This window comes from Ascaphus truei, chromosome 7, assembly GCF_040206685.1.
Source record: "Ascaphus truei isolate aAscTru1 chromosome 7, aAscTru1.hap1, whole genome shotgun sequence".
NCBI classification, from domain to species: domain Eukaryota; kingdom Metazoa; phylum Chordata; class Amphibia; order Anura; family Ascaphidae; genus Ascaphus; species Ascaphus truei.
Genome location: NC_134489.1, coordinates 61,751,265 through 61,777,708, shown reverse-complemented (window position 1 = coordinate 61,777,708; position 26,444 = coordinate 61,751,265). Strand labels below are relative to the sequence as shown.

At 42.8% G+C, this 26,444-nt stretch overlaps 1 protein-coding gene across 3 annotated transcripts in view; it reads right to left on the bottom strand.

The window, feature by feature from the left end:
- Positions 1 to 26,444, bottom strand: part of FTCDNL1 (formiminotransferase cyclodeaminase N-terminal like) — an 81,172-nt gene that overhangs the window by 35,781 nt on the left and 18,947 nt on the right. For 2 of the 3 annotated variants that reach the window (XM_075608711.1, XM_075608709.1), the window contains exon 6: positions 4,422 to 4,466. In XM_075608711.1, the coding sequence (XP_075464826.1) occupies positions 4,444 to 4,466 (23 nt within the window). In that variant the 3' untranslated portion in view covers positions 4,422 to 4,443. Of the gene's footprint in view, positions 1 to 4,421; positions 4,467 to 21,378; positions 22,413 to 26,444 lie in introns of those variants that run through there. The other variant, XM_075608708.1, reaches the window with a different exon arrangement.

Sequence of the window (26,444 nt, the reverse complement as noted above, 5' to 3'; positions counted from 1 at the left end):
TGCCAATGGGAAAGAATGTGACTGAATTACAATAATTGAGGCTTAATGGGGCTGTTGGACTATCAGTTGATTTTTGAAGTGGAAAATAATATAGCATATTTCTCGTATGAAAACATGGGAAGACAGGTCGGCAAGTCCTAATGTAATCCCATTAAGTCTCCAAATTTGCTCTAGGGTGAACTAAATGTTAAAGATAAAAGAAAGAAACATGTTAATATCATGAATAATTAAGTATCACAACAGCCGCTACAACAAAACAGCATTAACAGAAACGAGCTCTCTCTCTCTCTCTCTCTCGTGGAGTGCGGCAGGTCATTCCTAATTAAGTGCCTCATGAGTCTATAAAAACAATTACATTTTTAACACAGCCTTATTGGCTTTCTTATGGGGTAAATCTTGAGTAAGAGACAAGTACATTTCTGCCGCTGAATGAACAGAGTAAATGGAATTTGTTAAATGCCAACGTGCCCTAATTATATGAGTAAACAATCAAAGATGCGCATTGTACCACAATGCTTGCAGGGAATATGAGCACTGTGAGTTGCATTAGCGCTGTATGGGTTACCAAAGGCATTTATAATCCAGGTTGCATTAACCCCACCAGGGCCTGCAATTTATTGCCTCCCAGCACTAAAAGAGTTAAGGGTACTTTTTTATTATATACCTAAAACCACTTCACCAATTCCTCCTACCGTGACAGCGCACAGCTTGTTTGATAGGGAGAGTGAGGGTTAATCAAATGCACCATGGAAAAGTATACTTACCAACACATAAACATACATTGGGAATCACCAGACACTTCCAGCCACCATTCATTTAGAACAAATGTCCCAGTTTGTTGTGTGACATTGGCTAAAATGTTCATTTTGTGTGGTTTCTTGTTTTGTGAAAATAAACACAAACTTGTATTTATCTGGCTAATTAAAAGTGATTGCCATTGTGCAATAAAGCTGTTTTAACTTCTGTCACTGCATATCATACTGTAGATCCCCTTTGGATGTCTGTATCTCGAGAAGCACGGCGTCCCCAGAGCTGAAATGAATGGGGTTTCTGCTCCGGACACCCCATGCTTCAATCCCGTGTTAACAAACAGTAATACAAAAAACAAAAACATTAAAAAAAGAAATAGATAGATAGATAGATAGATAGATAGATAGATAGATAGATAGATAGATAGATAGATAGATAGATAGATAGATAGATAGATAGATAGATAGATAGATAGATAGATACTGTAGATAGATAGACACACACAGATAGATAGATAGATAGATAGATAGATAGATAGATAGATAGATAGATAGATAGATAGATAGATAGATAGATAGATAGATAGATAGATAGATAACACCCCACCTCCTCTCTTTAACCTGTCTTTCCTCGAAATGGAGTATCCCTGAATGGTGATATTTGCATCAGCGGTTTTAGGAGTTAGCCATGTTTCTGTGATAATAATGACTTTGGGTTTATGCATAAGGCACCATGCCCTTAGTTCATACAGTTTGGGCAGCAGCCTCTGGATATTTATATGGGCGACAGATAGACCTTTTTGGAATTTGAAGGGGGTATTCTCAGGGGTATGGAACAGAGTTGAAAACGGAGGGCCCGGGTTAGGTTCAATATCACTTGCTAAAGAGAGTAACAGTATAAATAGAAATTTGAGTCCTTTGCGAGTTGTACATTTGTGATGTTTGCCATTGGGATGAGAAGTGGTTGGTGTGCTGGTTTTCAGAGTTCTCCACCAACATTCTGGAGATAGTGCAAGGCTTTTGAGTAATCCAGGGTGTATGGTGATATTGGGTATGGGCCAGGAGAGAGGAGTTTGTATTGGATAGAGAGAGAAACATTTCCATGAGGCCACAAGAAAGAACAGTGTTGAGATAACAAGCAGGTTAATTATGACAGAGGCAGGTAATGTTGCATGAAGCGGTTGTGAGCCAAGTCAGTGTGTGCAGAGTAAGCAGCAGAGGTGTGCCTTTTCCTTGCCATAAAGTTCTGTTGCCTTTGTAATGCTAGGGTCTGTTCAAGGTTTTCAGAGGGATTTGGGGGGGATGGAGAGGCAGTCAAGTGTTGGGAGAGGCAGCAATAAATAAAGTGTATAGAGAGGTTAATTGCGCAGATTAACAAGCATGGGATAATAGTGTGGCCAGATAGCTCACCATTTGTTGCCTTGTGTAGAAGAATTTACAGAAAGTTTCAGTCTCCAGCCCACCTCTAGTCCAACTACTGTCTAACTACATATCCACTTAATATGCCCACTTCAAATGCAACACTCTTAAATGCAATGCTCACCCAGCAATGCTCTCCCAGTAGCCTGAGTTTTGTAGGGCTGGCCATAAGTAAGGGACCCTCCTCTGTAGTATCCCAACGGAGAAGCAGCAGAGCAGAGTGGACTCCAAGGAAGGAACCTCTCAGGGTCAGAGACCCCGTGAGTGGCGGACCCTTGGTGAGGCGCGAGGAGAAGTTTATTTGGAGGCCCGCAGCGTGAGACACTACACCTGCATCTATCCAAAGAGCGAGGCTCCATTGCATGTGCTTCACAAAGGAAGGTACCCAACACGTGCATCAATGATCCCAGAGGGCATCGCTACCCACATACACACACAATCTCAATGACCTTGGCTGGACATATATTATACAAGGGGTGTTGGGGGTAGTGCGGTTAAGAGGGAGAAGGGATTATACTGTTGTTATTGCTGTGTTTTGGTATTGTGTCTGACTGTTATGTTGAACCCTGTTGGTAAAGTTACTATTGGTTATATTATTGTGTGAGTAGTTATTCACCCAGATAATATTTTCCTGTGAGGGGCCAACCCGTCCATGGCGGTATCCTCACAGGTGGAGGCGCTGCACCTTGCACCCCAAGCTCCCTATGCACGGAGGTTGAGGCCTTCTGTAAGCCTACAGGTTAACACCATAACACCCCTTTACCTATAAATATCCCTTAGGGAGGAGATAGGGGTGTTACATCTGTATTAAACATCATCTTCCATTTATCTACCCAAGTTTCCAGTCTCTCCAAGTCCTTCTGGAGAGAAATGACATCCTGCTCTGATTTTACTACCTTACACAATTTAGTATCATCAGCAAAGATGGAGACCTTGTGCTCTATGCCAACCTCAAGGTCATTAATAAACAAGATAAAAAGCAGGGTTCCCAGTACCGATCCTTGAGGTACCCCACTGACAACTTTAGCCCAACCAGAAAAGGTTCCATTTGACATATGACAACTCTCTGTCTATCCTTCAACCAGTTTTCAATCCAGGTGCAAATATTTTTACAGTCCAATTTCCTTTATTTTCTAAACATACCTCTGTGTGTCACTGTATCAAAAGCCTTTGCAAAATCTAAGTAGACCACATCAACTGCATTACCCTGATCTACATTTTGACTTATCTTCTCAAATAAACTAATAAGGTTAGTTTGGCATGACCTATCCTTCATAAATCCATGCTATTAGTAATAATTTTGTTTTCCATTAGGTATTCCTGAATATTATCCCGTATTAAACCTTCAAGTAGCTTCCCCACTATTGATGTCAGGCTTACAGGTCTGTAATTCTCCAGTTGTGATCTAGCTCAATTTTTAAATATAGTCACCACGTCTGTTTATGCAAATCTTATGGTACTGAGTCTGTGGAAATGGAGTTCTTGAGTATTAAATGTAATGGTTTTGCTATTACTGAACTTAGCTCCTTATCAACCTTTGGGTGCATGCCATTGGGAGGTGCTTTATTTGCTTTAATTTTATTAAGCGGCCTATGTACTTCTTCCTCAGGTAACCAATTGTTCTTAATATAGATGTTGTGGCTTCCTCCCTTGCAATATTTTTGCAATTGACTTCTCCTTAATGTATTTAATATTTCCACCTTTTCCTTATTTCCAATAATTTGCTTGCCTATCTCACACTGAAAGAGGTTTCCATTCTCTTTTCTAATATTTTTATTAAGGTATTAAATAACTTTTTAGGGTTCATCTTACTTTCTAATGCAATCCTATTTTCGGTAATTTGATTGCCCTTTTGCAACTTTTGTTACATTCCTTCTAATTCTGATATGCTGCTCCATCGCTTCTGATTTAAAGAATCTAAATGCCTGCCTCTTCCTTTCTATTTAATCCCCCCTACCTGTTTATTTAGCCACATTGGTTTAGACTTGTTACTTTGATATTTACTGTATTCTGCAAGGTTATACTCCGATAAATGTTGTCACGTATGGCACACCTGTGAGCATGTGACCTACATACAGTTAATACACAGCTCGCAAACTGACCCACTTTTCACCGTCGCAAAGTTCCCTCAAATGAACAATATCTCCCTTCAATCCGTCCCCATATACCATCTGTCACGAACAGGCCACAAGTCAGCACGTGACTTAGATATGCAACCAGGGTTAATGCACACGGCTACTCTAGCCAACTCACCTTTCTCCTTACTCCATTGCAATCATATCCTTCCGCTTCCACCACCTGAGAATGATGTAAAATATGTCATTAATATATATCTGCCACGATCTCAGGTTCCTTTTTATTATAGAAAAAACTATGCACATAACACATCTGTTGTAGCAAAATGTGTCCAAAAATGTAAATACACTCTACAAAGCAGGCAACAGTTAACTCAGAGCCCAAGGCATTACTTATTAAAGAATTGTTTAATATATATAAAAAAACAGTGCTTAGATTACAGAAAAGGGATTACAAGAACATACAGTTACAATAAAGGCAGAACAGTTTCTTAAAATATCAGGATAAAACAGACAACGTAAATCCCTATACATTACATTACAATATGTCAGGTCACTGGCATTTGCTCCCTTTGTTTATTTTTTAGACCATATTATTATATTATTGGTTTGTTCTCTATTTTTATACAAATAATTCTAGAGATTATATTTAGATATATTTAATATATCTGTTATCCCCCCTTATAGTGATGTACTAGATTTATTTTTACTTTTCCATTTGATCATAGATTATTGTTTATTTATACTGATAGAATTTATTTATTTTGAATTTAACATTATATATTTATTATTTTTATGATTTCTTATTTATCTATGGATTTTGGTAATTTATTAGGGTTTAGTTTAATTTTCACCTTTTATGATTGTGTATTGATCTATATACCCTATTTCCTCGATTCTAAGACGCACCTTTTCTGATTTTCACATTTCTGAAATCGGGGTGCGTCTTAGAATCGATGTAATAAAAAAAAAAAGAGTCTACAGTACTAACCCCCTCTTTCCACTTAACATGTTTCAGGAGAGGTCCCATGTCAGCGGAGGATGAAGCGGGTGGCGGGAGAGCGGCGGTTGTGCGGCAGGACAGGTCCCAAGTTTGCAAGTGAATGAAGATAAGAAGACGGCGGGCGGGCGTGCGGTGGCGGCGGCAGGAGATCATAATAGCAGGAGAGCTGAGCAGGAGTAGAGCGGCATGGGGGAACGGCTTGAGAGGTGCACACTGTAACACCGGAAGTCAAACACTGGTCAACTTCTGGTGTTACAGTGTGCACCTCCCAATCCGTTCCCCTATGCCGCTCTGCTCCTACTCCGCTCTCCTGCTATTATGATATCCTGCCGCCACCGCACACCCGCCTGCTGTCTTCTTATCTTCATTCACTTGCAGACTTGGGACCTGTCCCGCTGCAGTCCCGCCCGCTATCCATCTTCAACCATCTGCAGATGTGGGACCTCTCCTGCCGCCGCCGCCCCCGCTTCATCCGCCGCTGACATGGGACCTCTCCTGGTATGTGAAAAAGTAATTTTCCTGTATTGTAAAGGCCAAATCGATGGTGCGTCTTTCAATCGATGGCGTCTTACAATCGAGGAAATACGGTATATTTTTTTTAAATTTTCTTTAGTATTCTTTTTCATTTTTTATTTTTCTTTATTATTTATTTTTAATTTTTAATTTCATTCATTCATATATGTTTTGTGTCATGTTTTTAACGTGTTATATTGTATAGTATCCATTCTGTGATTTACTATACTGTTGTCTATTAGGTGTTTTTTTAACACAATACACACTCTGTCTTGTTATGTGGTCAGTTGTTTAGAAGGATATTTAACCTATTAACATGTAGCTCTGTATTGTTTCACAGCTTTTGCTTAATGGATCAATTAGTCATTCACAGGGCGTGTATCTGCAACTGACCTTTATTTAAACAGGGTTTGAGTGAGTGTTGGTTACTCTTTGATAAAGCGCCTCCACCGCAGGAAACGCATAAGAGTTTTTAATTTGTGTGTTTGTCACTTTGGCACATATGCCCAATAAATAGTTTATTTTTTGCCTCCAGCCCTTTTGTTTTTTGCAGTGCTCTACTTTTCTATTTTCACTGGCATAGAAATACGAAAATTCACGTATTTGATCTAAACACACCTGTGTTGAATTATGATTTTGATAATAGCTTGCTAACACTTATGTACTATTTTTCCCCATTGAAACAATATAAGCCCACCCCTGCATAAATCAGCTGTTAAAAGAACTTCTAAAAAAGATGTCTAATTTATTGCCTCAATATATAGATGCACTCATAACTTTCTCTAATACATAGACACAGATGAGTCATATCAATAGATTCAGGCGTTTATGACGGATATAACAAGGCAAATTTTGAATCGCAATCGTGATAGATATGTACCTCCTATTATACAGAGTAGATGACGTCACATAATATTCTAATGTGTTTAAAAGTCCTCCAACTAAGGCGTTGGGCATGGTCAGCGCGCTGAGGCGCGCTGGTACTTACCAGTGAGCCCCTACAGCCGCAATGAGAGCGGCTTTAGTAGGGGCTCGCCTACGCTTCCACAAGCGCGCCGAAGCATAGGTCTTAGGGATATTTTAAAATCAAACGCTTTCCAGAACGCAGGGCCGGTCACGTGAGCGGTTCGCCCAATGAGGGCGAACCAGCTCCGTGACGTCACTGGCCCGCCGACACGCCCCTGAATGGCGCGCTGTCTAAGGCCAGGGAAAGCACCCGCTTTCCCTGAACCTCAGCGCGCCTACGCACGCCAGCAAGAACCTTGGCCGAGGCCTAAGGCGTGACCTGTGTGTCATCGCTCTCTGTTATGCACAAAGGGGTATCTCAGGAATGTTGGTTTCCTTTGAGGCTGACAAGGGGCTTGGTCTGTCATAAACCCAATATATTGTATTTTAAGGCAAACGGTAACCACATTAACCCCTGAAGCACCCGATTGATTAAAATATATAATATCTCATGATATTATTATGACAAATGTACTTATCTAAAAATGTTGTAAAGACTGCTTATTTATCTCCCACAATCTTTTCCTGCAAAAATGTCATCCCAATGTATTTGTAGATTATTCATTAAAATCTGCCTTTCTAAAATTTGAAGTCTCTGTTGAACCCGTATAATATTGTTTTGGATAATTTATTTCAAATGAGACCATGTTATGATCACTGTTTCCCAAATATTCCCTGACTTTAATATTTATTATTACTTCTACATTGTTTATATTACCAAATTCATTAATGCTCATCTCCTGGTTGGTTCCTCAATAATTTGGGTCATGATATTGTCTTTTAGCACCCACAAAAACCTGTTTCCTTTAGTTGTAATGCTAATCTCGTTGCTCCAGTCAATGTCTGGATAATTAAAATCACCCATTATGGAAACATGACCTAGTTTTGATGCCTTCTCCATTTGCAAAAGTATTTTGGCTTCCTCAATCACACAGATATTAGGTTTGAAGCCTGTCCCAACAAGCATTTTCTTTTATACAATTTACCTCCACTGCTAATTTCTATCCACAAAGTCTCTATATGTTCACCAATCCCTTCATTAACATCTTCCCTTATAATAACTTTTAAATCCGGTTTAACATATAAACCAACTCTTCTATTTACTCGATCCCTCCAAAAAAGGGAATAACGCACTAAATTAAACTGCCCGGTCATGAGTTTCATCCCACCATGTTTCAGTAATGCTTATGATCTCATATTGCTCCCTTCTACCTATTAATTCAAGCTCCCCCATTTTATCTGTCAGGCTTCTTGCATTAGCCAGCATGCATTTAAGATTTTTACCAGACTGTGCTATTGTTATCTGCTGCTGCCTTTCTACTCCCATTGAATTTAGTCTTTATAAGTCTACTAGTATTATCTGTATTTAATATGGGTGCCGCCCTGCTTGCCAAACTCCCACTCCCCCCACTCCACCTCCATGGCACATGGCTATTTCCCCATTCCTATCTATTACGTCTAGTCCATTACCTCTTTCTTGTCCTCCACCACTCTTTCCTAGTGTAGCCCTGGCTGGTTTGGGGCTATCAGTCTGCCCACCTCCTGGCATAATCCCTGGTAAGGGCAGGTTGCCAGAAGTGATAATGGGTTTCCACCACACCTCTGCAGCTCCGTGAGTCACAGAGAAGGCAGTGTAACCAGGCCTTGTGTCCAATTAGTGGCAAGGGGCTGGTTCCTGCTGGATCTGTACTTAAGGGGTTGTACTTCCTCAATTTAATCAGTTGCCTCTACCTTGAGAGAAGCTAGTCTACCCTTTATCAGTTATGCAGGGATCTGCCTACTGTGTGCCCTCCCTTAGGGGAGTGGAGGGAGACTGTTCCCCTTACTCTTTCAGGGAGTAAGGGAAGAGCTGGGACTGCTCTTGGTGGACTGTGGCTGGGAGTGAAGGTCCAGGGACATCCTGAGGGTGAAGGCACTAATCTCCAGTATCCTGTGGTTGCTGTGTATGTAGTGCAGTGTACAGTGAGAATAAAGTGTTCCAGCTGTTCATTATACCTCCTTGCCTGAGACTGAAATCTATCGGGAGGAGAGTGAAGAGTTCTCTTGCAGGGATTTCACCCCGCATCCCTGGGGTCTGCACGGGATGGAGGCGCTGTCACTGTGAGTACGATTCAGTTATGCCCCAGAAGCTTGTTCTGACATCCCCTACCATTATGCGGGAGACTCAGGGCAACTGTAAGCCAGCAGGCATGCACCACCCTACTCCATGTAATAGTATAGTTTTCCCAGTACTAGACCCTATCTGCGATTGGGGGTGGGGGAAACAGGGTTACACTAGTTTAAAATCTCATCCAACCTCTGTTTCATCTTCTCTCCTAGCACAGAAGATCCCTCTTTGTTGAGGTACAATCCATCCCTACCATAAATATGGCACTTTATCCTTCCTGGGGTAGCAGACGGCACTGGTAGTATTTCTGTAAAAATACTACCTTTGAGGTCCTTGCCTTAAGCTTGTAGCCCAGATCCCCGAAATATTATTTTAGGACCCTCCATCTTTCTTTAACTTTGTCATTGGTGCCAATTTGTACTAAGACCACCGGGTCAGTCCCAGCCCCTTCCAACAATCTGTCTACCCAATCCCCAATGTCTCGAACACGAGCACCTGGGAGACAACAAACTGTTTGGTTCATGCGGTCACGGCAACAGATTTCCCTCTACACCCTCCTAATAATGGAGTCCCCTACCACCACCACCACAATCTTTCATAGTCTGAGAATCTCGATTCCCTTATGTGCTGGAAGAACTATTCCCCTAGCTGCTAGAGGAATTAGTCTCCTCCAGCCTTGCTATTCCTCTCCTGGCTCCCCCAAATATGTTCACTCAATCTGGCAAATCTAACAGCATCGGTCAGCTCAGAACTGGCCTGCCTCTTCCTCCCCCCGCCTCCCTTTCTAATTGTTACCCAGCTACTGCACATCCCTGTTCCTCACTCACAGCTCCACCCTCTGCACTAGTAGTCTCAGCCAGGTCCTGCTCACTGAGCAATAAACTCCTTTTAAAATTGTCAATGTCGCCTCTTCAGATCAGCAATCTGAAACTCGAAAGAGACTCACACTTCCCACAGCGGTATGCTCACTGGACCAGCTGCTCCAAGTGCAAATACTGTACATGTGGCAAAATGTGCATTGAGTGGCATTCTCAACCCTGCCCATTATTGCAACTATAGAGTATTAAGTGCTAACAATGCATCACTTCTGTATACGTTGTTTAACATCTTCCTTGTTTTAACTCCTGGTTACAACACTGCACATAATCCAACCTGCACTAGAACCACACAGCAATTCAGTCACATAGCTAAGTGCTTGCAGTTCAATTCCTATAATGTTAGCATCTTTTTTTTGTGTGTTAAAAAGTATGACTTTCTTAATCTCTGGCTTCTGAGGTTACCGTGGTAACCTTTAGACGGCGCTGGGCCATGGGGAGAGCTTCATTTTGACCTCCCAGACATTTAATATTTCAAACGCTTTTATCTCCTGAACGAAGCATCAGATTTTAAAGATAAAAACAACATAGGAGAGGGCAGGAATAGACCTATTAAAATGCAAAAAAAGTTAACAATGAAATGCAAAACCATAGGCGATCAGCAAGGACTGCCGCTTTAAAGACTATAACTTAGCAGGGGCTTTCACAGATAACACAAATTACGAAACGGCTGTTAAACGCAAAATGCGTTGCACTTACTTTATTGTAATTCCAATATAACTTGCTAAGTGTGATTGCTGCTCTGGGAAGTCAAATAAGAAAGGATAACTCCCTTTGTATGCATTGCCCACAAATGGACAGGCAGGCCCTTTCGGCAGCAAAGAGGTTTGAAGGAGAATTTGATATTGTACTCGTAGTTAAACCTATTCTTAATAAAATATATTTAAAAAACTGATGGTAGACTGATGCATTTCATATCAGGTTACCGCTGTTAGGGAGAGCTGCGCTCTGTTCTCAGAGTTACTGAGGCTTCCATTTTGACATGTGATGTAAATGTAATCATGGGTGGCTCCATTCAGAATATCCCATTCAAGCTTGGGTCCTTAAATATTAAATACAGCTATAACAACATATGCGCTGAAGGAGCGGCTCAGTGAGTAAAGACACTAACTCTCGCACTTTTTTCTCGCAGTTTGAAGCAGGGGAACCTGGTTTAATTCCCAGTGTCAGCTCTCTGTGACCTTGGGCAAGTCACTTTATCTCCCTGTGCCTCAGGCACCAAAAACAGATTTTAAGCTCTACGGGCAGGGACTGTGTCTGCAAAATGTCTCTGTAAAGCGCTATGTAATACTAGCAGCGCTATACAAGAACAAACTATTATTATTAACAAACCCCAGCCCATGAAAAATGCATAATAGTCTGACTTTTTTGGTAAAGATATGAATTGCTTTAAGGCAGCGGTGCGCAAACTGGGGGCCGCGACCCCCAGGGGGGCGCGAGACTGCCTGCAAGGGGTGCGCCGGGTTTATAGAGGCCCCGCGCGCTTCCCGAAGGCTCTTAAATTAAGTGCCGGGGGAGCTGCAGGGCCTCTGTAAGCCTTTACTTACCTTGGCTCCGGCAACTTCCTTCCCGTGTCGCCATGGCCACACGGTGTCAAATGACGCAGCGAGGTCATGTGACGTCACGTTGCTATGGTAACGTGACGTCATGACGCCGGAGCGGAGGTAAGTGGAGGTGAGGGGGGGCACAGGAGTGAGGAGACCTGCAAGGGGGCGCAGGGAAAAAAATTGCGCCCCCCTGCTTTAAGGTACTGACATGTAGAAACATTTGCTGTGATGCACTGCACCATTTTTGTATTTTACACTGAACCACTGCAGACCTGTTGTATTTCGTGGTCCAGAACACAGGGGAAACTACTGACTCGCAGAGGCCCAGAATGGGAAACCTCATTGTTTCGTATTATGTATCAAGTAACTCTTCCCTGTTGACTGCTACTGCTGCTCCCATATGCGCAAGCTGACAGACAGGGCAAAATTGGAACAAAGTTACACAAATTGAAAATGAAGCTCCAATTGTCTTGATGCCTAGACCGATAAAACATATATTGCTTCTGGCCATCTGGTGCTTTAACAGATTCATGAAGACCCGAAAGTAGTAATCAGGTAACATTAAAGGAGCAATCCAAGTGCTTTTTAATTAATTACATTTCAGCTCCGGAGACCCTCTGCTTCCCGAGATACAGACCTCCAAAAGGGGTGCCGGTATCTCGGCAAAGTTTTAAGCTCCAGCGTCAGACAGGCCAATAAGAAGCCGAACCTGATGATGTTATGGCTTCCTATTGGCCCGCAGGGCCAGAGCTTTGAAACTCTGCCATTACATGAACCCTGCTAGCCGTATGGCTACCGGCACCTCCTACAGAGGTATCTTCGGAAGCAGGGGGTCTCTGGAGCTGAAATTAATGGGGTTCAGCTCTGGAGACCCCCTGCTTTAATCCTGTGTAAAAATAAAGATAAATGTAAAACAAAAATGCTTGGATAGCCATTTTAAAGCAGCATCGGAACCCAAAGTTCAACCGTGCTATTTTTATCTCTGGGGGCTCTCGCGTTCCTAAGATATTTACTCACAAGGGCCCATAAGAGGCTGCGATGTTACCATACCATGACATTGCAGCTTCTTCAGTCATCTTTGATTTTACTTTCATTTTAATGGCCCATAAAAGGGTAAATGTTTTGGGAACTCTGGTGTCCCCAGAGCTAGGAATTGCACGGTTTAACTCTAGGGACCCCGAGGTGAAGCGTCCTCATCAGACGGATATTGATATCCACGATCCCAACATTTACCGCTCTCATTTAATCAATATTCTGATGTGGTTTTAGCCTAGTGCGGGCTCTACCCAGGATGTGATCTGGATTTATAACCATCCCCCTCCCTTTAACTATTGCGTCACAATATGTTGTATGCGCCTCTATAAAAGCAGAAGTGTATAAATATAGGACAACGCAAAAGGGTAAACGGGTTTCAAAAGTTCATGGTGCATCCATAATGAAAGAGCATAAACCATGTTCATTTCTAAAAACAATAGCACTGAACACTTGTGCAGATGTTCATTTTATCACACAGAGAACGCTGTCTGGATACTGGTTAAAAGGTCTGGCTGTGTGAGAGGCTGATCACTGATGTAGAGAAAATGTTGCAGTATATTGTGCTTACTTTCTTGCCTCTCAGGTGTGTTAAAGCCACGGCAGAGGTCTTCAGCATCCTCCCCATACTGTTATATCTACATTAGTAGTGGCGCTGGTTTACATGAACTAAATTATTCATTGCACAGAACACCATCCATAAGCAAATGAAAAAAAAGAATTGAGGTTACTATAAAAAGTACTATAGGGATCATTAGGATTGCTTATGGATCTAAGACTCTAAGCATTTGCTTATGTCTAGAACCACTCCTACATTCCTGAGCTCATTTGGTTACCGAGTCCTCTTTATCTTCTTTCCCAAACCGTTGACACTTAAGTCGTGGGATTCATTACAAGTATGTCTAGCACAGCGAGCTGTCCAATTTCCTTCTGGTTTTGTAACATGTGGTTATGTAGGGCTGTATTCTATTGTTCACAATGCGATGTGTTCAAGATGGTAGCACTTACAGAAGCCTGGCTATAACTTAATGCATACCCTTGGGGCACTGCTCATAAGATAATGGGGCTGTCTCACTCTGTGGTTCTGGCACTGACACTGACAGCTCTACCACAGTATTATTCTAAAATCACATAGCATACAAAGTAGGCACTTTATCAGTCCATATTCTATCATTTAGGAATATACCTTTCTATGTATTTAGCAATATAAAACACAAGCACACACACACACACACACACACACACAATGTATATACAAACGTCTCTCTCACTAAATATGTGTGTGTGTGTGTGTGTGTGTGTGTGTGTGTGTGTGTGTGTGTGTGTGTGTGTGTGTGTGTATGTATATATATATATATTGTGACAAACGGCTTACTCCGGGGCTCCGCCGTCTGTCCGGGACTGTTAGAACACGGTCTTTTAGGGTAGGTTAAATGATGAGACGTCACGTACTGTTCCTTTAAACAGGCTATGCCTGGTTTATTCAGTCCCAGGCACTGAGACTGCCACAGTTTAAACAGAAAACAAAGCCAAACAAAAAGCTGCTCGTCTGAGCGATAACTTAAACTTAGATGTCCCTGACTCAGAGTTGGAAGTGGCTTGTCCACTTCCACCAACAAAATAAGTACCTTTGCAGTCTTTAGACAAACTAACAGAATGAATGAAGCGATTTGGGAAAGAGGCTTTCTCACCCCTCTGCAGTTCAGCAGCCTTCCAGGCTCTTGGGCGGGGCCCAGAGGAAACAGGAAACAGGTCTTATATACCTGAACTCTAATCAGCATGACAGGTGACAGAAAACAGGCAGCAGACAAACTGTGGAATGGAGTGCCTGTACCACGAGGCTGCCCTGTTCAGCTTAGACAGGACAGAAACTGTTCAGTATCCTGGGAGCCCTGTATATGGAGTTTATTACCAACCCCTGGTTTCTGTCACATATCCTCCCCCCCAGCTCAGACCTCGAGGGGTGAGCGACCATGGATATTAGGGAGTGCATCCTTGACAACCCGTCGGCATTGCCATGTTTGTGCCCCGACCTGTGTTCCACAGAAAATTTAAAGGGCTGTAGGCTTAGGAACCACCTGGTCACCCTAGCGTTCTTCTCCCTATTTTGACACATCCAGGTAAGGGGTGCATGATCTGTGACCAATCGGAACTTTCTCCCCAACAGATAATACTTGAGTGTCTCTACAGCCCACTTTATTGCGAGACACTCTTTCTCGACTATGGAGTAATTTTTCTCCTGGGGATTTAGTTTCCTACTTAAATAAAGGATGGGGTGCTCCTCCCCTTGAGACTCCTGGGAGAGTACCGCCCCCAGCCCTACCTCAGATGCGTCGGTTTGGACTACGAACTCTTTGGAGAAGTCAGGTGTGACCAACACTGGTTGGGCACAGAGAGCTTCTTTCAGGCTTCTAAAGGCCTGTTCGGCTTCGGGGGACCACTTTACCATTAGCGGTCCTCTTGCTTTTGTGAGGTCGGTTAGTGGGGTTGCCTTAGTTGCAAAATTGGGAATAAACCTCCTATAGTAGCCAATTAACCCCAAAAAGGTCCTTACTTGTTTTTTTGTGACTGGCCTTGGCCAATTTTGTATCGCCTCTACTTTGAGTGTTTGTGGTTTGAGTAACCCTCTACCAATAGAATACCCCAGATACTTGGCCTCCTCCAGACCAATAGTGCATTTAGCGGGGTTAGCAGTTAGTCCAGCAGACCGAACTGCGTCGAGCACAGCTTGGACCTTTGGAAGGTGGGATTGCCAATCTTCACTATGGATTACCACATCATCCAGGTAGGCGGCAGCGTACCGAACATGTGGTTTTAAAATTTTATCCATCATTCTTTGGAATGTGGCGGGAGCTCCATGTAAGCCAAAAGGCAGCACCTTATATTGAAAGAGGCCGTCTGGGGTTGAGAAGGCTGTTTTTTCTTTTGCCCTTTCTGTGAGGGGAACCTGCCAGTACCCTTTTGTTAGGTCTAGGGTTGTGAGATATCGGGCTTTGCCCAGTCTCTCTACAAGTTCATCCACCCTGGGCATAGGATAAGTATCAAATTTTGACACCACGTTTAGTTTCCGGTAGTCATTACAAAACCTTGTTGTACCGTCTGGCTTTGGGACTAAAACTATAGGGCTGTTCCACCCACTTTGGGATTCCTCAATTACGCCTAGTTTTAGCATTTTTTTAACCTCTAAACTTATAGCCTCTCTCTTGGCCTCTGGGATTCGGTACGGTTTAAGGTTAACTCGGACCCCCGGTTCAGAGACTATGTCATGTTTAATTACGTTAGTTTTACCTGGCTGTGTAGAGAAGATTTCTTTGTTCCTTCTCACTAAACTCTGGACCTCTCGTTTCTGATGCACGGACAGTGTTTCAGCTATGCTAACCTCTGGGTCAGTTTCTTGATTCTCTGACGGACCTGGGGGTACTAGGGTTAACAAGACCTCTCTATCTTTCCAGGGCTTGAGTAGGTTTATATGGTAAATTTGCTCAGGTTTCCTCCTACCTGGCTGCCTTACCCTATAATTTACTTCTCCCACTCTTTCCAAGACCTCATATGGCCCATGCCATTTAGCAAGGAATTTACTCTCCACGGTGGGAACCAGAACTAGTACCCTATCACCTGGAAAAAAAATTCTGACCCTAGCACCCTTATTATACGTATTCCTTTGTGCTTCTTGAGCTTTCTCCATGTGTTCCCTCACTATGGGTAGGACTGCAGCAATGCGGTCCTGCATTTGGGCAACATGCTCTATTACACTTCTGTAAGGGGTAACCTCGTGTTCCCAAGTCTCTTTGGCTATATCCAGTAAGCCTCTTGGATGTCGGCCATACAATAGTTCAAACGGGGAGAAGCCTGTGGATGACTGGGGAACTTCCCTAATGGCAAATAACAGGTATGGTAACAAACAGTCCCAGTTTTTCCCATCCTTATCGACCGCCCGGCGTAACATGCTCTTTAAGGTTTTATTGAACCTTTCCACTAAACCATCTGTTTGTGGATGATAGACTGAGGTTCTGAGATGCTTGATTTTTAGGAGTTTACATAGCTCTTTTGTTACTTGGGACATAAATGGTGTTCCCTGGTCAGATAAGATCTCTTTAGGAATTCCGACCCGGGAAAACAGAAGTACTAACTCTTTTGCTATGTTTTTAGCAGAGGTGCTACGTAGGGGAACTGCCTCCGGATATCGGGTAGCATAATCTAATATTACCAATATATGCTGATGTCCCCTAGCAGACTTTATTAGGGGTCCTACTAGATCCATAGCAATCCGGTCAAATGGTACCTCTATTATGGGAAGGGGTACCAATGGGCTGCGGTATGCTTTGAACGGGGCGGTGATCTGACATTCTGGGCATGAGGAACAATAGTTTGTAATTTCTGCCAGAACCCCAGGCCAATAAAAGCTTCGGAGAACCTTTTCTTTTGTCTTTTCCACCCCTAGGTGTCCCCCCAATGGATGACTATGTGCGAGGTGTAATACTACGTTACGGAATGTCCGTGGTACCAACAATTGTTTAGTTGTAACTGATTTTCTTTTATCAACCCGATATACTAGGTCGTTCTCTACCTCGAAGTAGGGGTAAGCAAGTGACCTATCTGGTTGGCCATGAGTACTATTCTGGTCCCGTATATTTCCCCTTGCTACCGCTAATGTGGGGTCCTCCCACTGGGCCTTCTTAAAACTCCCAGGACTGACCTCTAGGTCAGCGAGGGTCTTATCCTGTACTGGGGTGGTAAGTGCCTGATCAACATCTTGATTTGGGGTATTCCCTACCAAAGTAGTGATGGGGAAGGGAATTTCACAGCACTCCTCCTTTTCCCCCTTCTTATTTGGGCCCTCGTCAACCTCCATTTCTGAAAAAGGGAAAGGATTTGTTTCTTCTAACACTTCGTTATGGTCTGCTATTGAACTCTGGGCGCTATTCTGAGCTGGGGACCACATTTTTAGAAAATGGGGAAAGTCGGTCCCTATTAACACATCATGTGCCAGTTTGGGTACAACACCCACCTTGAAATCTAAAGAACCAAATTCTGTTTCAAAAAAAACATCAACAGTGGAATATTCATGATTATCCCCATGTATACAACAAATTGCCACTCTTTGTGAACTGTTTACCTGTTTCTTCTTAATGGGCAATAGGTATTCGGACACTAGTGTGACCATACTCCCAGAGTCAAGAAGTGCCCGAACCCTCTTACCATTAACCTTTACAAATGCCCACAGATGGTTATTCAAGGGGTCCTCTGGGCTAGGGCCCATACATTGGGACAACAGCGAATAAGGTTCCACGCTGTTGCATTGCATGGGCTCATCATTTAGTGGGCAGATTTTTGCTGTGTGGCCCCTCTCATGACAATTTACACATTTAGGTACATAGTCTGTGTCCCACTTAGAGCCTTTTCCCGGCTCCCCATGTTGGCTATTGCCCTTAGTGTGCGAACCACTGTTGCTGGAGCGGCGTGAAGGTGGTCGCCGCTCTTCAGCGCCCCTTAACCCCGGTACCCTTTTACCGTCTCTGGAAGAGTCCTGGAACCTCGGATAGTGGGGTTGCTCCACGACTGTGGGTTGCGGGTGCTCTTCTGCTGCACTGTACCTTTCTACAAGGGCCACAAGCTCATCCGCATTGTGGGGGTCACTCCGACTGACCCAACGGCGTAAGGCAGAGGGAAGTTTCCTCAAGAACTGGTCCATGACCAACCGTTCCACGATGTGGCTTGCTGAGTTGATCTCGGGTTGTAGCCACTTCCGGGCGAGGTGGATGAGGTCATACATCTGGCTTCGGGTGGCTTTATCCATCGTGAAGGACCATGCGTGAAACCTTTGGGCACGAACAGCCGTGGTTACGCCGAGGCGGGCGAGGATCTCGAACTTCAATTTTGCATAGACGTTAGCTTCGGCTGGCTCTAGATCAAAGTAAGCCTTCTGGGGTTCGCCGCTTAGGAAGGGTGCAATTAGACCAGCCCACTCAGCTTCTGGCCATCCCTCTCTCTGTGCCGTGCGTTCAAACGTGAGAAGATAGGCTTCCACATCATCCAAGGGTCCCATCTTCTGAAGGTAGTGGCTTGCCCTGGTCATTTTCGGAACTGGGGCTGCCTCTGCCAGTGGAAGGTTACTGATAGTCCCCCTCAGGATCTCGAGTTCCTGCTGTAAGCCCTGAGCGAACCGCTTTTGCTCCTCTCTCAGCAGGCGGTTTGTCTCTTGCTGGTTTGCATTAGTCTCTTGCTGGGCTATTAACAGCTGTCGCTGGGTTTCACTCGCCTGTTGCTGGGCTTCATTCGCGTCTTTCTGGACAGCGACATTGCGTACCAGCGCACTCACCACGTCTTCCATCTTGTTTGGAGAGAGAGAAAAAAAAACCTTCTTTTTTTTTTTTTTTAAAGTTCTTTAACCCCCAGACCTTTCAGTGTTCTGCCCGCATTCTCCACCATATGTGACAAACGGCTTACTCCGGGGCTCCGCCGTCTGTCCGGGACTGTTAGAACACGGTCTTTTAGGGTAGGTTAAATGATGAGACGTCACGTACTGTTCCTTTAAACAGGCTATGCCTGGTTTATTCAGTCCCAGGCACTGAGACTGCCACAGTTTAAACAGAAAACAAAGCCAAACAAAAAGCTGCTCGTCTGAGCGATAACTTAAACTTAGATGTCCCTGACTCAGAGTTGGAAGTGGCTTGTCCACTTCCACCAACAAAATAAGTACCTTTGCAGTCTTTAGACAAACTAACAGAATGAATGAAGCGATTTGGGAAAGAGGCTTTCTCACCCCTCTGCAGTTCAGCAGCCTTCCAGGCTCTTGGGCGGGGCCCAGAGGAAACAGGAAACAGGTCTTATATACCTGAACTCTAATCAGCATGACAGGTGACAGAAAACAGGCAGCAGACAAACTGTGGAATGGAGTGCCTGTACCACGAGGCTGCCCTGTTCAGCTTAGACAGGACAGAAACTGTTCAGTATCCTGGGAGCCCTGTATATGGAGTTTATTACCAACCCCTGGTTTCTGTCACAATATATATATATAGTATATATATACAGTATATATATATATATATATATATATATATATATATATATATATATATATATATATGTGTGTATGTATGTATTCATGTACATACAGTACTGTATGTAATTATTTTTGTTCAATACGTGTTATTTTGAATGGTAATGAGATCTGATACTAAAATCAATGAAAGCAGAAACACCCATGACTTTTTTTTTTAAACCTGATCCAAGGGGTCAGCATAGCAGCGCTGCCGATTTCTTCTAACCAAGAACCCCCCTCAGCTCAAGCACACTTTAGTGACTGTTTTCTGGTGAAGGGGAAAATCAAAATGGCCCCGGTTTCGAATGCCAGTGGATCAGTCATAAAAGAAAAATCCAAGATGATGCTCAAAAGTTCCACTAGCTGATTGGCCGCTGAGGTCAGTGCTCCCTCCTGAACTGGGGTTCACCGGTAAAGAGGAAGATGCAGTTCCGATCTGTGAAGATGCTGGTTCAGAAAAAAGAAAACATAAATAATGCTTAACTGGCTCTGAATGATAAGATGGCTGCTGCGCACCCATTTGCTGCTAAAGGGGTTAATAGGCAGGTTAGGATTTTGGACACCTAAGGCTATATTTACTAAGCCGTGTTACTCCATAACGGCTTACTGAATATGTCCCCTTACATTCCATTCAAGTGAATGGGCTCTAAGGTGTCTTATTGAGTAACACTGCTTAGTAAATAAGGCCCATTAATGGACTACAATGTATCTTCCAAAATGCAAGGTGTACTGCTACTTAGTGCTCACAGTTGGATAAGGTCACCACTGCAGGTAGTGCCTGCAACCACTGTGAAAAACACATTGCAAGTTATTAGGACATAGACTTAGTCTGGAGCAGAAATGCAACACGTGAGCCCATTAGCAAACTTTTACAATATGGACTACCAGCCCCTTCCGTGTGATAGTGCAAGAGATACTACTGCACTAAGCTCAAATGACTTATTTGACTTGAGAAGCTGTGAGAATGTCTGATCTACGAAATAATGCAATTACATGCATGGCTGACGAGCCCGAGGCCCAATGATATATATTCCTGCTTTCACTGGCATACCGCACTAACATAGAAAGCAGGCTCCCAGTACCACACAGTATTATTCTAAAATCACATAGCATACACAAAGCCTCTATATGATAACACCAAGGCTGCTATTGACGTGTTGTGAAGCCCATATTGGAGTTAGTCTTAAGAACCTGTGTCTGAAGCAATTAGTATGTCAGTGTACAAGCAGATACAAAGAAATACATATGTCAGAAGCAGGAGGCAGAATCATAGCAAAAGACATTGCTGGGCTGTATTAAACCATTCCAACTCCTGCTGCAATGACTTTGGACAATGTGTGATGTGGTGAGGATATATGCAGACACAAGCAAATATACATGTGCAACTCATTTGTTGACATGAGAGCTGCATGTTCTAGCGTTCGCCGCGTGCGCCTTTTACGGCTCTCCTCCTCCGCTTGTCAGCGAAGCAATTCTTGAAATGCTTGACATGTTGGAAAAGTTCCTGGCACTGAAACGGAAGAATGATTGACTTTCTGGTTAATACACTGGTCTATGTAGTGGGAGAAGTGATTCTACAGACCCAGTGCCGGCTCTGTGTTACTTTAGGGAAGCCACATTATCTCCCTGCGCCTCGGATACCTGCAGTCAGTTTGCAATATCTTTGGGGTAGGCATTTACTGTTCTACGGTTGACAGTGCGTGACCACAAGCGGCCCAATATACAGTAAGACCAAAGTGTTACTACATGAATCCGTCAGCAGTTTAGTGAGATAAGCATACAATTGGCAGTGAGTTCTTTAGTTATGGTAAGAGTGATTTTTGAGCAAATACCAGTCTCCAGAAAAGAGACCCCCTTGAGATTATAGGGGCCAAGACGTTGAGCTGAAACAAACACAAAAAGGAGGTGGACCACAATTTGCAATCAAAATTAGGTTGAATATGGTAGAATTGCGCTGTTTAAAACAATATACTCTTGCAAACACTCAGCATTTTTATACTTTATTACTCAGAAAGCTGCAAATAGGTTTATAATCAACAGGGAGCAAAATCATTACTTCTAACGACATCAGTTGTATTCTACAAAGCAAAAAATATGTACAGTATATACTGTACAGTATACAGCAGACAAACTACAGCATAAGCAAGAATGCTTACAATCATTGTAGACAACATAAAAATGGTACACAAGGTATGGCAAATTCCTTTCTCAAGAGCAGTGATTTCATTCAAATCGGCGTAGACGGTGGCATATTTCCTATTAGGCCCGGGCCAGCAAACGTTTGGGGGGTGGCACCAGGTAAGTGTCTAAGGGCGGCATTTTTTTTCAATCTGACACTGGGAGTAGAGTACCTGTACCTGAATGCTTTCATTTGACTGCATACCTGAAGAATAGATTTCTGAGGTCTGGAAAGCTATGCAAAACTTTGCCCACAAAGGACAGTCATGTTGGTCCATTAAACAATATCACACCTGTTAACTAACCTAAAATTTGCTAGGACTAATACAGTACATCTGCTACGGCTCTGAACTAGATCGGTTTAATAAGACTTGTGTGCAAGATTTGGACCACTCTGAAGGAATGACATAGGATTAACATTATCCCTTCACATAGAAACACTACTTCTTTTCTTCCAGAATTCCCCTATTCTGTGGGATATCGCATGCTCTGCCAGACGTTTACACTCTTCCGCTGTGAAACCAACAAGTGCAGTTCCAGCCGTGTTGATGCCTTGTTTCAGTGCTAACGCTCGAATGCGAGCTTCTATATGCATAGGAGACACATATGAAAACATCTCCCCACAAATGCAGTAAGAGATATATTTATAGGCTTCCGAAGCGGCATTGGCATCTTGAGTTTCTCTGAAGCTCTCCACGTTACAAGCTATTTCTATCTGACCGTTATGTTGGAAAGCCATCGCTTGGACACCCTCTAAACCTCCTTCGTTGCTGCTGCGGATGGCAATTGCTATTTTTCTTCCTGCGGCCAAGTCTTGAGTGGCAAGAGTCACATTGCAGTTCATCACGTAAGGGCTGGCGCCAAAACCTACAATTATAAGAACATGTATTCCAGAAAAGGACAGACTTGGGCACAAAGTTACTGCTTCCCCTATAAATGTCTTTAACGATCAACATATCATCTGCCTTATAAAGCATGCAAGCAGAACACATGTCCAATTTACAAAAGACCTTCACGGCAGATGTATCCGAGTTGATAAGAACTGATCATTAAAAATGGAAAGAAAATACTCCAAACCTAAATGATAATTAGTTAACATATGTTTCTTCACATCATTTAAGGCAGGAATGATGAAATTGTGGTCAATGGAGAAATGGATGATGGTCACGGACTTGATAACCCCTGATTTAAAGCATTGAGATCAACTGTCTCAGTTAGTTCGATTTTCTAGAAGTCTAATGCAATAATGTCACCTCAGCTCCAGGTCATAATGAGAGTTTGATTCCATCCATGTTTTATGACTAAACAAAATGCATTAAAAGTCATAACAGTCTTGCATGTCTATGGACAATGGAGTATTGGAGCTGCAGCTGTACACTAGACCAAAGGTTCTCAACTCCAGTCCTCAAGCCCATCCTACAGGTCAGGTTTCAGGACATCCCAACTTCAGCACAGATGGCTCAATCAGTCCCTACGTCAGCACAGGCGGCTCAATCAGAGGTGTCCCATGTTTAAATGCATCCAAGAACGGAATACATTTGAACTCAGAATGATAAGACTCTTTGACACCAAAACAAGAGGACTTAATGCGGATATGGGGTTTCTCACACACCATCACAAATGTTTGTCTGCTTCTCTTCCAATGTTCTTATCCACAACTCCCCCTCCCCCCACCGCAGCATCCCCTTCCACCTCCATGCTGTTACTTGTCACCTTCTTCAAACGTCCCTTTCTCACCTACCTTATCTAAATCTCTTTTTTTCTGCTTTCCAACCCTCTGTTTTAGCCATAGATTCCTTTGTAAACCAGCTTGTCCTATGACAAATTGTTAGTCCAAACAATAAAAGGTATCACCTAATACTGAAGAACTCATTTATTCTGCACTATCGCAACTGTACTAACACGGCTATTTCCATTATATATATATATATGATAGAAAAAAGTGCACTCCCCTAGTGCATTATCTTCAAGGATGCAGATGTATAAAATGTAATAACATAGATGTGTGGTAGACAATACACACTTAAAAGATTAAGGAGATTAAAACTCACATAAAGGTATCTTGGCATATGATGACCCTGATGTAATAACACTGTGATGATAGAAAGGAGGGACCTCCAGATCAACTCACTGGGACCCACACGCCTGTAGTCCCGCCGCCGGAGAGGACAAATGTTCTCATACGCCACAAGCGACAGCAGCCAGAATCATAATGGAACCAGGAGTGATATAGATGTTAAAGGTCCAAATCTCCTTCAGCTAGTATCCACACAGAGCCAGGAACCCAAAAACACCTGCCGGTATACAAATGTCCCTCAGGTAGCAGGGAAACACCACGGAAATTCTGTGATGCGTGATGACGTGATGCGTGATGACATCAGACCCTACGCGTTTCGTTGTGCTTACCGACTTCGTCAGGGGATGCGACATCATCAGTGAACAAGAAATATATACTACACTGACTTGAACTTCATTGGTCAAAAGATAATGTGTAACACATGATTACAATAATTGGTAATACTTTAAGCAAACAGGATATAAAGTTAATATAATAAATAAATAAATGAATGAATTTACCACATATTCAGGGACATGGGCTCTTGCTATTATATAAATCAAAATTCAAAATGAATTGATTTGATTATTAGAAGACTAACATGCAGTCAAATATCTAAATGCTAAAACCAAATATATATATTTGGCACATTCCTTATTGTTTCAAATGCGAAGAAATAAAAAAAGTCTACAGCGGTCGAGAAAGAATACAGATAATGACGAGCAGTAAATGTTCAAGTATTTGTATTTCCGAATGCTTGTGTTGTGTGTTAGTAACGACGGTAATGCTATTAATGTCTGTGTCAAGGATGTTTGTGGTAGCGCCTATTACTGGAGCCATATACACAAAGTCCGAGGCAGACAAAACAATGGTCAGGAGCACAACAGAAAACAGAAGGCTGGGATGAGGGCCCAGAGTCATACAAATAAGCTGATTTTTATAGTCCGCGTATAACAAAATACCTCCACTATCAAAATCAATTGTACATCAGGAGTGGATAATTAAAAAAATAAGCGTTTTTATTCATGAAAAGATGATTAGATTGACTCCACATGCGTCTTGCTTTTCTGTGCTACCACACAGGAAGGATATGGGTTTATTTCTTGTGGGGAGGGGAGTGAGGAGCTATTTTTGACTAGGAATGGGAGAAATGATTAGCAAGCTTGGGGGAACCCATGCGTTAAAGGTGCATTTGCAGTTTGGAATTGAGATAATTGTTCATGATAACTAATAGGAGAGAAAAATTGTTCATGACAACTAAGCACAGAATGCATCTTTTAAACAAAAAATAATCTGTATACAGCGAGCGGGGACACGAATCCAGTCGGAGAGATGCAGAGACAGCTGCGCAGCTCATCTGAAAGGTGAGTAGCGATATTTATCTCCCTGTAGATAGCCCAAAAGGATTAATGCCGCGGGGTCCCATTCAGAAGCATGGAACCCCACAGAGGTAATCCTCCTGGGCAGCTTACTGTCGCGAGAGCTGCAGCCGCACCGGAGCAGTGGAAATCCCATCACGAGGACAGCCAGTCTGGCTACATCTGTACTTAAGTATATTACGTTTTAAAACATCGACAATAAGCCTTTCCCAACCCCTTCCCGCACTAATTCGCTGCTTTAGAATCTTGTTTAAAGACTGGGAAAACGGTCAAGTAGAATCTGTGCGGAGTTAATGGAAAAGAAATGGAAAGGAAATGGGATCTGGCATCTTATTTGCGACCAGTAGCAATTCCAAATCCATACGTTTTATTTTAATCAAGCATTGTCAGCTTTTGTTATTACTATTGTTTGTACACAAAGTAACTCATTGGAAATCAGACGATGGAGGGAAGGAAAACAATGATTTTATTAGAAAGGGTGATTTTTACTTCAACTAGGACAGGGGTGGCCAACTCCAGTCCTCAAGGGCCACCAACATGTCAGGTGTTCAGGATATCCCTGCTTCAGCACACGTAGTGCAATCATTCTGACTGAGCCACTGATTGAGCCACCTGAGCTGCAAAAGGGATATCCAGAAAACGTGACCAGTTGGTGGCCCCTGAGGACAGAAGTTGGCCGTCCCTGAACCAGAAGTTAATTCACCTGTAAGAACAGACTAAAGGTTTTTGATAATTATCCTGCAGAGGCCAACTTACATTTAGGAATGAAATGCCAAGAAGGTTTGTACCAACGGTGGACACAACAGGTGCGATCCTGGAATTTGTGATACCAGTTCACATACAAGTTGATAACGGCAACCAGACAACAGTTGCTAAACTTTCGATGATAATGATGAAGGGTCACAATATGTAATAGAGGCAGGCGAGCCATCTTAAAAATAAACAAAACATCCGCTGCATATTGTCTGTGTTTTTTGGTGGCTTCAATGTAATAATCCAACCCCTAAAATAAATAGGTATTTACAATAATGATTTCCATATGTATTCTACACTGGTAACCAGAATTAAAACCTTTTTAAGAACATTTTACCCCATAGTTATAGTCTAAAGTTATTGAATTGAATTTTTGCGCAACAAAATGATCAGTGATATACATATCCCATTAAAAATATACAATGGCCCAGATTCACACAGGTCCGTTAACTCAGGGCTCATAATGGGCACATATCAAAATCAGTAATGCCCATTCATTTCCCTGAGGTTAAGGCATATCCCCAAAGATAATTATAAGCAAACACAACGACAGTTGTTCATCTCATTAGCATAGGTTTAACGGCAGGTTAAGTTAGAACTACCTTATGTTAGCTTGAAATAACATGGTGTTATTCATGTCCTAACCTAAAGGTGGCGTTACTCCCATCCACACCCCTACCCTCTCCTCCAAATCCCATATTTCAGGTTCTG